General features: G+C 52.7%; 1 protein-coding gene and 1 long non-coding RNA gene across 5 annotated transcripts in view; one reads left to right on the forward strand and one right to left on the reverse strand.

The window, feature by feature from the left end:
- Positions 1–5604: 5604 nt before the first annotated feature.
- Positions 5605–15986, reverse strand: part of CA5A (carbonic anhydrase 5A) — a 37019-nt gene continuing 26637 nt past the window's right edge. Inside the window, exons 5-7 of one of the 3 annotated variants that reach the window (XM_070500171.1) lie at positions 15813–15875; positions 9984–10139; positions 5605–7352 (exon numbers count right to left, since the gene is read on the reverse strand). In XM_070500171.1, coding sequence (XP_070356272.1) covers positions 7209–7352; positions 9984–10139; positions 15813–15875 — 363 coding nt within the window. In that variant the 3' untranslated portion in view covers positions 5605–7208. The remainder of the gene's footprint in view (positions 7353–9983; positions 10140–15812; positions 15876–15986) is intronic. The other 2 variants (XM_044761399.2, XM_070500172.1) reach the window with 2 other exon arrangements.
- On the forward strand, positions 10150–15880 carry LOC123281691 (uncharacterized). 2 transcript variants are annotated; one of them, XR_006521351.2, is made up of 4 exons: positions 10150–10990; positions 11392–11524; positions 14509–15257; positions 15834–15880. It is a non-coding gene; the product is annotated as an uncharacterized lncRNA (long non-coding RNA). The 2 variants fall into 2 exon arrangements; XR_011498926.1 differs by having other exon boundaries at positions 10150–11524.

The following is a 15986-nucleotide window of genomic DNA, read 5'->3' on the forward strand; positions in this document are numbered from 1 at the left end:
AAGGTTCAGAAGATTTCACTTTGCTTAAAAATAATTCCTCTGTTTCAATGCTAGTAAAAAAAAATCCCAAACTGACACAGGAAATTCTGACAGAATAATCTTGACATTGAAAAAATACACAGTCTTAATCTTCAATGCTGCAGTTGGTGAACACATTTTAGTATGGAGGAAACAGGAGAGCTTTTATTCCTGTTGACATACATTTCGACATTTCCACAGACCTGGGAGCCAGCCATTTCTCCTGCTTAGCCTCAGAAGTGTCAGCTGAACCTGTGTGTCAGTAAGCGTGTGGACGAGCTGACTCTCACGTTGAGCTTGCTGCCGCTTGCCCTGGACTGCCAGGAGAGCCCATCCTGCGCTCCACATCCCGGAGCTAAGCAGTGCCGGGACTGGCGCCCATGCCCCGGAAGCAGCCCTTGTGGTTCTGCAGAGTCTGGAGAGACCTGAGCTGTTTTCAGCCACGGCTTTCAGAGCTGCTTGCTTGGGCCCCTTTGCCCTTCCTCTCAGCTTTGGGCACAGTGACTGTGAGGGAGATGCTGTGCACACGAGGTCAGGGATGGGCGCTCAGAGCTGCCAAGGCAGATGCTGGGAGCCGCGAGTTCGATTCTGTATTTCAGAAATGTCTGGGAGGATGTTGTTCACCGCCCTACGCAATGGCTCCTCCTGTGAGAGCCCATGAACCTGGGCTGCTCCCTGCTGCTCCGTGCTGCTCCGTGCTGCTCCATACCTTCTCCATACCTGCTCCGTGCTGCTCCACACCTTCTCCACGCTGCTCCATAACTGCTCTATGCCTGCTCCCTGTCACTCACTTTCTCTAGACTGCTCAGTGATGAGAGTCAGCGGATTCCCTGATTTGAAGTGGATTTTTGATTATGTAACCTGAAGCATCAAATACCTTGCCTTTCTTCCATCTACTCATCTATTAATTAGTGATCACTCGACACGTGCCTAGCTTGGGAAGAAGAAAACGTAGCCCCTGGGTGACCTGCAAGCCCCTGACAATACGTGATGGGTCTGAACACCAGGTGTCAGCAGGACGTGCAGAACTCAGGAGAGAGGTTCACTCCCGGGGTGGCGCCAAGGACAGCATCACAGAAGTGGAGGCTCTCGGGCTGAGCCTTGAGCGATAGAAGGATGTTTGCCAGCAGAGCAAGAGGGGAAGGGCATTCCCAGGAGAGGGAACAGCAAGGCCTAAGTGCTGAGGCAAGAGCACGCCACGTGGACTTAGGGGTGGCAGGAACACTGAGCTCTACAAGGTGGAGCACCTCGTTTAGTTTCCACCAAACGAATGTTTATTGCTGTGAGCAAGAAGGACACCACCCTGTCGGGGGAAGCAAGCTAACAAGCTTGAGCGCTGCAGTCAGCAGTGAGGGCCCAGATCCAAATGGCGGGCCAAGGACGGCAGGGAGGCCAGCGGGCAGGGCAGAGGAGGAGGTTGACGGTGAGGGGTGGCTCGTGAGAATAGCTGTGGGGACAGCAATCGGAACAGGGAGCCCCACGTGTGGAGGTCACCATGGATAGGAGCTTGGGGGTCCAGATCCCGCCAGAAGGAGCTAGTACTTAATTCCAAGTGTAACGGGAAGCCTTGGTTTTAAACAGCGAAGCAGATAGTCAAGTTGACATTCCCCCCCCCCCCCCCGCAAAATCCCTGCACTCTTAAGAGAAGAGTTGATTAGGTGGGAACAGGGAGATGCTGGAAAGGAGTGGCGACATCAGGAAGCCAGGGTGTAATTCTGGCTAGAGATGGGGCAGCCTGGCGGCAGCAGCAGAAAAAATGAACAGTGAGTGAGCTGGAATCCACAGCAGGGTGGGGGTGCCACCAACAGGACCCACTGGTGCCTGGGGTACAGGGAATAAGGGAACAGGGGCTCCCAGGGGGCACCCCGAGGCTAGGTAGGTGGAGGCACCATTTACTGAGATGGGGTCAGTGGGCCCCCTTCGGCAGGAGGGACAAGCTCTACCGAGCGAGGTACCCCGCTATTGCTGGGGTACAGCAGTGCCCCAGGTGCCATCTGGGGACTCCAGGGGGGCCTCCAGGAGGAGTGGGTGTTCTGGCTGAGGGCAGAAGGAGGAGCAGACGTCAGGCGGGGGGAGAGTGGGGATGGCCAGGCCTGCCAGGAGCGGCCGAGGAGACCTGGGGTGGGAAGGGGCTGGACTCCTGGCCGCACAGAATGGGCAACAGGGAGAGGGGTGGGGAGGTGGGCAGGGGCACCCACCTAAGAACTGTCGAGTTTGTCCTGGGGGGCAGTGTGGAGGGGCCCTGTGAGTCCTGCAGCCACTCCAGTGAGTTTCTCTGGCTCTCGGGTCAATCACCCCAGGACGTGCGTGGAGGCGAGGCGGGTGGCCGTCTGTCCCCAGGGAGCAAGGCCTCTCACACATTTGCATTTTTACAAAACGAGAAAATAGCATGAAAGCAAAGGGAGGAAGGCTTGAACTTTAAACACTGGGCCGGAAACCCCACCACACAGTCCTGAGTCCCGTCACAGTGCACGCCATCCAGCCAGTAGCCCCGCAGACCTTGACCTTGATGTCCCCGCGCTCAGGATGGTGTGGAAGGGCCCGGCCTGCTGTTTGTCCGTCGCCGTGAGGCTTGCAGTCAAGGTATTTCCTCCCCAGGGGTTGGTGGTTTCCCTGCAGGGCACCCAGATTCCACGTGGTCCCGGGGGGATCTGGGTCTCAGGATTAATGCTAGTTTTACAAAGGAGAGAACATCCACCAGGGGACAAAGACCGTTGTGTCCACAGGAAAAAGGAGGATGAAAGTTGTCTTCCCCGAATTCTTGCTGAGACGTGATACCACCGTGTGGCGAGGGGCACCGAGCTCAGGGTGCTGCCATCCCTTCTCTGGCCTGTGAGACCCCTCTGGACACCCAGACCTTTCTCGGCCCAAAGTCCGTCTGGAAATGGACGGCCACAGAGGACAGCCGCCTGGCTGCTCTGTGCCCCCATCCCCAGCTCCAACCCTCCAATGATGGCCACTGCTTCCTATCTGAGGACACGTCCCCATGAGCCACAGGAGGCCTGAGCAGGTGCCTTCGGGGTGGAGTTTCCATCACGATCCACCTTCAGGTTATTATAGGATAAGTTTTCTCACTAAGTGGTGAAGTCCAGGACTTTGTCCTTTTGCTGCGAGGCTGCATTTTTTATTGCATTTAATTGCGCACATCAGAAGGGCAAGAACAAACTCTGTGCAGGCCCCCAGGACGGCCCACAATCCAGGAGCGGCTCCCTCCTGCTCTGCCCTCCTGAGCAGGTCTCAACCTCCCAAGTGAGCCTGAGTTTCCCCATCAAAACCTGGGGACATTTGCATGGAACTTTCTGTGAACCCATTATAAACGGGATTGCTGTGTGCTCATACCTGGCCACACAGGCCAGTCACGGGGGAGCTTTTTAAAAGCACCAGTCCTCAGACCAGGGTACCATAAGCTCTGAGGGGTTGGGGCCGGGCCCCGTGTGGTGCCAACACACACAGGGGATGAGGATGGAGAATGTGCATAACACTGAGCCCAGGGCCTGGCCGGGAGCGTGGCCGAGCTGTGTGGACTACTGTTGGTGGCGGCAGGCCTGTTGTTGGGCATTCTCTTAATTCTCCATCCTAAGTGAGCAGGATGTCAGCGTAAAGCTGAGCTGAGACACATCCGTTTTAATCGCATTCCTTTTTCAACATCTATTTGACTCCTTCAAGCCAACCCGCTTTCACTTGGCATCGCCACTGAACTCGATCCTTTTACGAACCAAAACAGATTTTATTTTAAACCGTTTTTGCTGACAATGAATTACTCGTGTCCTGACTCCGTAAACAGAGTTGACTTCTCTGGGTGGGACCAGTTACCTGGTGGCAGTACATTTCACGATGTCCTCGGCAGTTAAGGAAGGAGGCCACGGGAGGACTGTCTGTCGGGGGCCTCCACTAGGTGACCCTGGTGACATCCCTGATTAGTCTTTCTGTGGGCCCTGTACCCTCGTCGGTACACCCTGGTGCCTCTGATCTTATTCCCAGCGCCTGTTTCACTTATTCCCAGAATTGCGTGTGTCGACAGCCCAGGTGGCCTCGTGTCCTGTCTGCAGGGCCTCAGAAACCTCAGCTCTCAAGTGGGCAGCGAAGTGTTTGCTTTAAACTGAGGTGTAATATACATCCCATAAGTGTGTAAAGGGCACAAATATTGAGTGCTCACCTCAGTGGTTTTTTGTGCTCCCATGTACACACCTATGTAAGGCTCAGGTCAAGAGAGAGAACTGTGCATCCAACATGGTGGCCATTGGCTGGTCACATGTAGCACTTAAATTTTAACTAATTAAAATTACATCTAATCAAAATTCAGTCCCTCAGTTGCACTGACCACATTTCAAGCGCTCAATGGCCACGTGTGCCTGAGGGCTGCCGTATAGGATAGCGAGCTCTAGAACATTCCAACATCTCTTCCCCCACTGAGCCCTGTGGTTCCCTGTTGCCTTGCCCAGTCTATCCCCTCCATGAACCCCCAGGGCAGACCAACCTCAGGGCTGTTGTGTGCAGCTTGGCGGAAGTCGCCACATTCTGGTTTTGCATATACAGTGTGGTCAGCTGAGTAAGGACCCAAGCTGTCCTCGACCTAATCCCCAGGACCTATGGATATGTGACCTTCCGTGGCAAAGGGACTCTGCAGATGGGATTAAGTGAAGGATCCTGAGATGAGAGATGATCCTGGATTATCTGGTGGGCCCAACGGAATCACAAGGTCCTCGTGAGAGGGAAGTGGAGGGTCAGAGTCAGAGAGAAGTCATGACGATGGAAGCAGAGGTTGGAGTGATGCGCTTTGCAGATGGAGGAAGGGGCCACAAGCCAAGGAGTGTGGGCACCTCTAGAAGCTGGAGAAGGTGAGGGAACGGATTCTGCCCTGGAGCCTCTAGAGGAGCCAGCCCTGCAGACACCTTGACTCGGCTCAGTGAGATGCGTGTCAGACTTTTGGCCTCCAGAACTGTAAGGTTGTTGGAGGCCACTAAGTTTGTGTTAACTTGTTACAGCAGCTGCAGCAAACTCTCCATAAAGACTCAAGAATGGCTGCATTTCCCCAGAGGACAAGAAATATTTTTGGGTCCAAACCTAACTTAAAAATATCTCCTTCCCTCCAGGATGCCACCTGTCCTTGGTGATGGGAACCATCCACCCATCCATGTTCTGCACCCAGCGCTGACTGCCACGGCGTGCACCATCACCCAGGCCCCTAGACTGAGGTGAGACAACACTGCCTCCAGGGCCTCTGTGAACCAACATGAAAGCTTGTTGGGCTGTGTTTGGACAAAGCGTTGCACTGTCACGGGCGCTGGGGAGCAGTGCCCCCTTTTCAGGAAAGAACACGTATAAGGAAGTTTAGGGCGGCTTTCTCTGTAGTTGGTGCCAGAACACTGAATGGCCCAACGCCAGACCGTAAATTGTTGGTACCTGAGGAAGTTCTGTGATGGGGGGAAAAACTATAAATCTCTGCCAAAATAAGCCACATCCATCCCATAGGTTCTCTTTGATTTCAGACATTTTTGTGGACTATAATAAGTCTATTTATTCTTTGTCTCCCCAGAATGAAATGGAGTTTATCACCACACCTTGTGGACAGGCTTGCATTTGCTTATTTTTCTGTGCTGTTTTTCGCCATTTATCCAACGGTAAGGTCACGTCGGAAGATAATATGATTAGGTTGTTTGTAGAGCTGCATCTCTACCAGAGGGAATGTTTTTAATGCTATTAAAATAAAAATGCCATTCTCAATTAGGACGTGATTCTGCCTTAAAAAGGAAGAATATTCTGACACCTGCTACCACATGGATGAACCTTGAGGACATTATGCAAGAGAAATAAGCCAGACACAAAAAGACAAATTCTGTCTGATTCCACTTATATGCGGGCCCCAGAGGAGTCGAATTCATAGAGACAGAAAGTAGGATGGTGGGCGCCAGGGGCTGGGAAGGCGGATGGAGAGTGAGTGTTTAATGGCGGCAGAGTTTCAGTTTTACAAGATGCAAAGAGCTCTGGAGATGGATGGTGGTGATGGCTGCGTGACATTATGAATGTGTTTAATACCACTGAGCTGTACATTTAAAAATGTTAAAGATAGTAATTTCATGTTGTGTGTATTTCATCACAATTTAAAAAAACCCCGCAGGGAGAAACCAATTACACACCCTCCAGTGACCGCAATTAAATGGCAGCATATACCAAGCAACTCTGGAAAACTCCCCAGCTTTGAAGATGGAGGAAGGGGCCATGAGCCAAGGAATGTGGTGCCTCTAGGAGCTGGAGAAGACAATGGGCAGATTCTCCCAGAACCTCCAGGGGGAGCCAGTCGGGCCCACCTTGATTGCAGACTTCTGGCCTCCAGAACAATGAGAGAATACATGTCTATCGTTTCAAGCCACCAAGTTTGCAGCTGCTATGGGTTGAATTGAGTCCCCCCAAATTTATATGTTGAAGCCCTAAGCCACAGCGTCACTGCATTTGGAGGTGGTGCTTTTAGGAGGTAACTGAGGTTAAATGAGGTCATAAGGGTGGGGTCCTAATCTGGTAGGATTGCTGGCCTTAGAAGAAGAGGAAAGGAGAAAGGTGCTTGCATGCCCTCAGGAAAGGCCGGGTGAGGGCACAGTGAGAACATGGTGTCTGCAACTCAAGGAGAGAGTCTCGCCAGAGCCCGACCTTGCTGGCACCTTGATCGTGGACTTCTGTCTCACAACTGTGGGAAAATGCATTTCGTTTATTTCACTCTCCCTCCCGCAGTGTGTGGTCATTTGTTACAGCAGCCCCAGGATGCTGGTACATCCAGGAATTTGGAAATGGCAAAGAAAGATGTTGGTCTTAGCCTCTGTTGCCTGGAAACGACAGGGTGGCCATGAATGTGGGGAAACAGAGGGTGCCCCTCTGCAGAGAGGAAAGCGTGGAACTGTGAGAGGGCCGGGCAGACGACCTCGGTCAGCTGGGGCTTGCTCGGCCCCATGAGGCCACCGTGCACTGCCGTCGGTCCCCTGGGATACTCTGTCCCAGGGTTCCATGCCCTATCATCCTTAAGCTTCTTTGAAGTGATTTGTTTTCCTTGCAACTGAAAAGTACCTTGACTAAAACAGTGCTCTCTCTTTTTAACTTTGTACGTTAATTTCGAGGTGACGTGTGATCAGACCATGACACTCGGGACATAATACTTCTTTTTAAATCCGATTCTGCCCGTTAACTTGGACGTAATCAGGTTAGGACCTTGCGCCGTCTCCTGTGGGCTGGAAGGACGCACGGACCTTCCGGTTCATCAGGGGCTGCAGGGGGCGACGGTTGTTCACCATCGTCCTGTCTTCTTCACCAAGGGCAGAAAACAGGAGCGTGCGAAACGCGGCCAGCTGGAATGGAGAGCAACAGAGTAAGCTGGGTGTGGGTACAGAGTGAGCCAACCCCCGGGATCCCTCCGGCCTGTGCGGTCCCTCCCACGTTGAATCAGGGTTGGCCCTATATGGTCAACGCAATATAGCGGGAGTGTCTCCTGAGCTGGGTCAGAGAAGGCCTTGCAGCCTCCACATTTTCTCTTGGATCTCTTGCTCTGGGGAAGCCAGCAGCCATGTTGAGAGGACACTCAAGCAGCCCCACAGAGAGGCCCACGGGAGAGGAACTGAGGCCCATAGCCACAGCCAGCACCAGCTTGTCAACCACCTGAATAAGCCAACTTGGGAGTGAATCCCCCGGCCCATCAAGCTCTCAGGTAAGTGCAGCCCCAGCTGACATCTGACAGCAACTTGTCAGAGATCTGAAGGCAGGGCCACCCAAAATTCTGACCCACAGAACTCTGAGGGATGAGAAAGGATGATGGTTTTCTTAAGCTACTAAATTTTGGAGCTATTTGTTACACAGCAATAGATAACTCATGCACACAGCATAAATGCTAAGGTAACACTGGTTGCTTTTCACTCAGAGTGAACGTTTATGCATCATCTCATCTCTTCTCAGAACTTACTGATGAGCTCTGTGAGAATAAGTCACATGTCTAATTAAATATGGAAACTGGGATTAGATCTCACAGTGACTGTTTATTGGACCGATGGGGCACCCCCTGGAGTTGTGGGAGTGCGGTGCACAGTTTCCCGGGCACTCAGCACAGTGTGCCCGTCCAGGATGCTCTTGCTGTGCACGTGTTATTGACCCTCTTATAAATGCGCCCTTTTCCTCTCCCCCACCTGGCAAACTCTGGCCCACCACCCAGAGGGTGCACGCCCTAGCTCCCTGGTCAGGGTAAGCGGCTTCTGCTCTACATTTTTGTGCTCCACCACCCAGCCTGTTTCTGCTTTCCCTCCAGACGGCAGTGTGCAGAGATGCATCCCTGTTTCCATCACCCCCTCATTCCTAGGCCTCTCCCACCCTCTTCTGTTACAACATGTGACACGTGATGGGGGCTTATTACTTGTTTGTTTGGTGACAAAAGGGGTCTGGGTGACAGGGGTCATTTGTCAAACAAGGCCTTCCTCGTGTCTCCTCATGTCTTCCTCGTGTCTGTAACAGTTCTGGTCTGGGGGAACGGTGGGTAACACACCCCACATCTCGAAGTCAGCCCTTCAAAGTCAACAGCATTATTCCGAGACTTTTAAATAAGAGAATATTCTCACAGAATCATAAGGCTGGAGGACCCTCTAAGACCTCGTTTAGAGCCCCCAGAAAGAGGACGGGGCTTGACCAGTAACGTCAGCCCTGGGCATGGGGTGGGAGAGAGGCAGCACACTGGCTGCATAATCATCATTCCTAAACCCGAAACTGCCCTAGACAGACAGACTTTTTCCAGGTCCTGGAGATTTCCGGAAAAAAAGATACTATAACTTTCCTAAAAAGTATACAAGTAATATCTACTCATTTTTAGCAAAAAAAGAAAAAAGTAGAATATTTAGACAAGGAAAAGGAAGCAAACAAAAGTCACTGCAGACCTATGACCCCCGGACAGCGAGCCCTGACTCTCCGGTGTGTGTATGTGATAGGTTGGGACACGGCTCAGTAAACACTCAGTCGCTCCTGCTCCACTCACGTTGGCCTGGCCACTGTGACTTGCTTTGGCCGATAGGGTGTGAGTGGGCATGACATAAGCAGATGCCTGTGCATGTGCCCTGTGGCTTATCTTTTGCATTTCTGTCATTTAACTTGTGAACCAGCCCTGGACAGCCAGTGGTCCCAATCAGAGCCTCCCCAGCGAGCCCAGAGACCCGGGAGCAGGAAAAACACAGACTTGTTACAAGCTGTTGACTTTTGGGGTGGTTTGTTACTCAGCATTACAGCAGCAACAGCAGGCTAACACAATCCTTCTGGAATTTCCTCCCGGCATATCTAGTGCCATAACTTCTCAATACAGCAGGTGAGAAAACCCTCTGCAATCTCGATTTCTTCCTGTTCTAGCATCCAAAGAGCAGGACAAACTCCAGAATTGCCTCTTTGCCCTCAATGACCCTACTTCTTTCACGGCTTTCCAGCTTCCATCTGGGACACCCCTTTCTCGGTTAATTTATTCGTCAACAGATACTTACTGTGGTCCGTTACAGGCAAGGACCTATGTCCCAACTATAACATCACTTCTTCTCTTTTAAAGTCACTTCACCTCGACACAGACTGAAGAGCAAGCAGTGACCTAGTTCAAGCGTCTGACCCTAGGGATCCATGCCGCGTCTGAATCCCAAACCACTCACGATTCGGAAGTGCGGCAGTATAGCTGTGCCCCCTCATGTCAGTCCCCTCTCCGGCTTCCCTCCCTTTCTCTCTGTCTCTGTCTCTCTCCCTCTCACACACTAATATCTCAACGTCAGAGGGAGAGCTGTGATCTCAGGAACTTCTGTTCAATCCCCACGAGCTCCTATTCCAATTGGAAAATTCTTCTCGTGCAGGAGCATCAAACACGCTCGGAGAAGGAAACTCCGTGAGGCTTGCTCGCAATCTTAGTGATGCTGCCAGACAGGGGAACTTCTCCAACACAGTCCTACCACATGGTCACAGGCGTGGCTCACCTGGCTCTGGGCCACCTCGATGGGCTTCCTCTGGAGGATCCAGGTGACCGACTCGGTTAGCGGAGGGGTGGTGAGGGAGCCCGGGTAGGTCCAGTAATCCCGGCAGGTGGGCAGCAGACAGGAGGGCTCGAAGGGGCCCATGGCTGCCCGCGCATCCTGAGGGACCGAGACCACAGGCAGCGTCAGTTCTCAGCGGAGGTGGAGGGGGCGCAGGAGGGAAGGGAATGGTGCCCCATCTTTATCTCAGTGATGCGGCCTTCTCGTCGCTCGGAGGGGAGTGCGTTCCCTGAGATAAAGGCTGTGGGGCCGGGCTTCTCACATTTGGAAGCAGTAACAAGAAAATGTGACTATTCTGTCAGAGCAGGGATTCCTACCAAATGCTCATTTGTTTCCTTTTAAAGTTATTCATTTTCATATACCTTGGCTGTGAAAATATTACACTTTTAAAAATGGTGGTAAAATAGCATGCATAACAGAACATTCACCATTTTAACCATTTTTAAAAGTACACTTCAGTGGTGTTAATGACATTCACATTGTTGTGCGACCATCCCCACCATCCATCTCCTGAATTTTGTCATCTTCCCAAACTGAAACTCTGTGCCCGTTGAACACTCACTCCCCTCCCCCTCCCCCAGCTCCTGGTGTCCACCGTCCTACTTTCTGTCTCTGTGAATCTGACGACTCTAGGTCCCTCGTGTGTGTGGAATCCTGCAGTATTTGTCTTTTTGAGATCGGCTTATTTCTCTTAGCATAAAGTCCTCGAGGTCCATCCATGTTGTAGCAGGTGTCAGGATTCCCTTCCTCTTTAAGGCTGAACAAAGCTCCGTCGTGTGGGTGGACCACGTTTTGTTTATCCATTCATCTGTCGGTGGACACTTGGGTTGCTTCCACTTTTTGCTGTTGTGATTAATGCTGCCATTGACACGAATGTACCAATATCTCTTCTAGACGTGCTTCTAATTATTTTGGGTGTATACCCAGAAGTGGAATTGCTGGATCCTATGGTGAGTGTACGTGTAAGTTTTTGAGGAACCACCAGACTGTTTCCCACAGTGACTACACCAGAAAATATTACACTTCTAGGACAGCTGGTCCCCCCTTCCCGGCAGCCCTCCCTGACGCACGCGCGTGGCGATGCCACAGGCTCAGGAGGACGCCGTCCATTGTGCGGGATTCCCTGACCCACATGCCAGGATTTTCCTCCTCCTCACGGTTGTTCCATGACTGTGTGCCAGGCTCTTGGAGCTGCTTCGAGGAGGGGCTCCCGTCAGCACACCCCCCTGCTCAGGGGAGCCCTTGGTTTGCTTGCTTTCCCTGTTTCATAGAAGGAGAGTGAGAAACCTGCCTCTCTGAGTTTCAAGTGGGCTGCCACCATTCATTCATTCATTCATTCATTCCCTCACAGCTGTTTGTCGAGCACTGCGGTAAACCAAGCCCGTCTTAGGCCCTGCAGGTACCGCAGTAAATGAAGCAGCCCAAACCACCTGCCCTCGGGGACTCGCCTCTCACTGGAGGGATGCGGACAGCGCACGAACTGAGTGAGTCAGACACCTAGCAGTTCACACGTGGTAAGGGTGATGGAGCAGAGCAAAGCAGGACCGTGGGGTAAGAGATTCAGGGGTGGGGCTGGTGTTTTAAGAGGGGTGGTCCCTAAGGCCTCACTGCAAAGGTGACATTTGAGCAAAGACATGGAGGAGGTGAAGGAAGAGGCCATGCAGGTTTCAGGGGAAGAGCCTTCTAGGAAGCCGGCACAGCCAGTGCAAAGGCCCTGAGACAGGGTGTGACCCAATGGGCCTGAGGAACAACAAAGAGGCTACATGGCTGGAATGAGTAAATGAGACACAAAAGCAATAAAAAGAGACCAGTGGGAAGAGCGCCTGCAGTTGGGGACAGCCCTGCTTCTGCCCGGGGATGGGGACCCCTGAAGAAACCCACCAACAGGGGCAGGAGCACTGGAGCTGCTGTCTGGATGCTGCTCAGCACAGCCCCCGGGGGTGTAAACAGAAAGGAGAGCCTCTTGGCCGGTCTCTGCCTTGTTGCAAGCCAAAGTCATCCAAGCAGGCTTTTACTCAGAGAGGAAAAGATCCCTGGGGGTCCCTCAGGGTGGCAGGCCCGGGACAGTGGCCTCCACGCCTCTGTAAAGCAAGTGAGCCTGAAAGGCCGAGGGCACAGGCCCAGAAGCAAGTTAACACTAACCAGGCCCAGAGTAACAGCCTCAGCTCCAGACCCAGACCCGCTCCGGGTCCCACAGAGGGTGTTCAAGCACGAAGCAGATGTTCCCCCATCCCCAAGGAAGGTGGCCTCCCTGCCCAGCAAAGTCCTCCCACCCAGCCTTCAAAGCCAAAAGCAAGTGGCCCCACCACCTGGCTTGTCCCCTAGCTGCTGACTCTCACCAGTTGGAACAGGGGGACGTTAATTAAGCTGCTAAAGAGAAGGAAGTAAATTGATTCACAGTGACAGACACTTAGAAATTGCCTCGTGTGTGCCTGCTGTTCCACTTTGTAATTAATTGTCTGGTTAATGTCGTAAAAACAGCACTATTGAAATATAATTCAGGGCCAGCCCGGTGGCACAGTGGTTAAGTGCACACATTCCACTTCGGTGGCCTGGGGTTTGCCACTTTGGATCCCGGGTGCGGACATGGCACTGCTTGGCACGCTATGCCATGGGAGGCATCCCACATATAAAGTAGAGGAAGATGGGCACAGACGTTAGCTCAGGGCCAGTCTTCCTCAGCAAAAAGAGGAGGATTGGCAGCTGACGTCAGCTCAGGGATAATCTTCCTCAAAAAAAAAAGAAAGAACAAAAAACAAACAAAAAAACAGAAATATAATTCAGATAGCATAGAATTCACCCTTTAAATTTAAAGTAGACAATTCTGTGGTTTTTAGTGTAGTCACAGATAGATATGTGCAACCACCAGCATAGTCAACATTAGAACATTTTCATCATCTCAAAAAAGAACTCCAGAAAGAAAGAGCCCCCGGAAGTACTCTTTAGCTAGCCCGCCCCAACCTCCACATGCCCTACCCCTCCACAGGCCCTACCCCTCCACAGGCCCCAACCTCCACAGGCCCCTACCCCTCCACAGGCCCCTACCCCTCCACAGGCCCCTACCCCTCCACAGGCCCCAACCTCCACAGGCCCCAACCTCCACAGGCCCCTACCCCTCCACAGGCCCCTGCCCCTCCACAGGCCCCTACCCCTCCACAGGCCCCTGCCCCTCCACAGGCCCCACTAATCTGCTTTCTGTCACCATGCCTTTGCCTGTTCTAGACGCTCCCTGTAAGTGGGATCATCTGAAATGTGGCCCTTTGTGTGTGGCTTCTTTCACTCGGCAGAGCATCTTCAAGGCTCATCCACGTTGCAGTGCGTGTCAGTGCTTCATTCCTTTTCACAGCTTAGTAATATTCCACCATGTGGTCTAGTTAATTCCTGAAGGAAACAGGTCACATGGGCACATGGGACAAATGCAAAAAGTACCAGTGGGTGTGTGGTGACAAGTGAAGGCCCTCCGCCTCCCTCCGCCCCAACCCAAAGGTGCTGATGTGCCAGGCACCTTCCAAGGCTTTGAACTTTCCGAACTACCCTTGAGAGGTGCTTCTATTTTATTGAGGAAGAAAGTAAGACAGATGTAGGTGACTTTCTCAAAGCCACGTAATTAGACGTGGCAGAACCCAGATGCTACGGGAGGTCGGTCCCGTCCTGAAGCCAGGGCTGGTTCCTCCCTCCCCGGGCTGCAGGGGTCGGGGTGAAGGCAGCAGACCACGAGCAGGAGCAGACGGATGGACCCAACCACCTGTCCACTGAAATTCCGAGAGGTCATCCCTATGTTTCCAGCAGCATTCCCAGGACCTCTGTGTCGCTCTCTTAAGCATGTTAGGGTTCAGAGCTGCCCTCTGCTTACAGACAGCTGCTGTCCCTTGGGGCCCCCAGAGCAAGCGAAGGCCCCTCCTTTGTGTGTCCATCAGCCAGGAGGGCCAGGGTGTTACGGTGGAGACCACCCATTCATCTCGAATACAGACAGACCAGCTCGTGGTGACGGGCGCCCACCCCAGTTGTCTTTGCTGGGAGAAGTGGGTCGACGTGTAGTCCTCTTTGCTGCTGATGAGCATACCACTCCAGAGGGAAGAGAAGTAGCTTACAGAGAAAGCTCCACGCGATACAGCGAGGGAGAATAAAAACAGGAGAAGGGCAAAACTCTAGGGCTGGAAACGGACCACAGCTCCCCCAGGTTCGGGGGTTGGCTCCAAAAGGCCACAGGACAGAACGTGCTATATGGTCCTGCATGGGGGACCATGGCTCTACACATTTGTCAAAACCTGTAGAAGTGCACAGCACAGAGGAGACTTACAACATCGCAAATTCCAATAATCAACCCAGACGTTGGGGAAACCCAGGATGGCGAGCCGACTGTGACAAATGACAGGAAATGGAATGCACCCTCCACCCGTGAAGCACAGACTCCTGCTCTCCAAGGCTGGGCCTTTTGTCTCTTAAGAGTCTCACTCTTCCTTTTCAGGTGAGGAAACTGAGCCCCAAAGATGAGTGTCAGGACCAGAACTGAGCCACAGGCACGTCCTCTATCTCCCACTGACCCATTTCTGCCCTGCGATTTGCCCAGAAGAGCTGGAGTTGGCCCATGGGAGAGAAATGCTCCAGCACCTTCCATGGAAGGAAAGCAGCCCCTTGAGTAAACAGCACCTCTCAGTCAGCTCTTCTCTCTCCTGCCAAGAGGTGGGGACCACGCTACGTAGGAGGTGGACGCTGGTGGGGAAAACATCCCAGGTTTACTCTGGCTGCAGACCAGCGACGGAGAGGATGCTCTCAGCACCTTGACCTTGCCGAGTTCCTGAGCTGGCGGACAGGGCAGCGGGGGGCGATCTGCTGTCCATCCCACCAGGCAGGCCAGGAGGTCAACATCAAGGGGAACGCACCACACAGATCAAACAATCCCTGTGAATCAGCCGAGGAAGGGCTGGCCCCCAGCTTTCATCTGGAGCCACTCTCGCCATTGTTAAGACAGGTCAGAGCCCTATCCGTCCCCATGTCCAAGGACCACGGTGACTCCTTCCTGCTTGGAATTCTTTTGTTTGGTACCGAACAAATAAACGACATTTCTCTGGAATTTCCATTTCTCCATCAAAGTCCTTTCTCAGCTGATGTTGGAGAAAAGCTACATTGTTCTCGTTGCCTTCTTTGGAGCTGTGCTTAACGCAGCAAGGCGTACAAGGAGCTGAGCGAAGAGCCATTGCCACCAGCGAGCGAGTGGTGGGTTTCCATGGCGGTCCCTCCCTCCCGCCTCCAGGTTCTCCTGGGCCATCCCAGTTCCCTCCGGACGAGTGCGCTAGGAGGCACGCGGGCGGGCACTCTTAATTGTTAATGGTACTTAGGTCGATCAGTTTTAAAGCAAATGTTATCACGAGTGGGTGTCGTTGCCTGGGACAGGCTAAAGATTTTTAAAAGCGGGTCCATGTAATGAAAGATATTAAGTAAATAATAGTGCCACTGGTGGGTGGACATAGCAAAAATCTTCAAGACGCTGCCTGATTGACTCAATTTTGGGAAGCTCGACTCGAGTCCAGCACCCCTACTATACTGCAGAGGGAGGGCCCTGAGGATAGCAGTGACACCTTCGAGGTCAGAGTGTGAGCCAGGGAGCCACACAACTAGAATCGGCCCCTGGGGGTTCCATTCCCAGACCCGGCCTCAGACCCCCTCTGCAATGCTCTGGCCACCAAAATGGTTTTTCTCCCTTGCAAATGAGTCATTACTCTAAACAATTCTACTTTTCCAATCACGCTGCTTTCAAAATACGTAGCTCACCTTATGCCTTATTTCCGGCAGGACGTCCACCAACTTCTGCAGCCCCTCGTGATGGGCACCCAGCTGTACAGCACAGACACGAAACATTGGTTTGGAAAAGCAGAAGATAGGACGACAGCACAGTTCACTCTAAATCGGCCGTGTCTAAAGGCAGTTCTTGGTTCCCGCACACGA

Source organism: Equus asinus, chromosome 28 (assembly GCF_041296235.1).
Source record: "Equus asinus isolate D_3611 breed Donkey chromosome 28, EquAss-T2T_v2, whole genome shotgun sequence".
Lineage (NCBI taxonomy): Eukaryota > Metazoa > Chordata > Mammalia > Perissodactyla > Equidae > Equus > Equus asinus.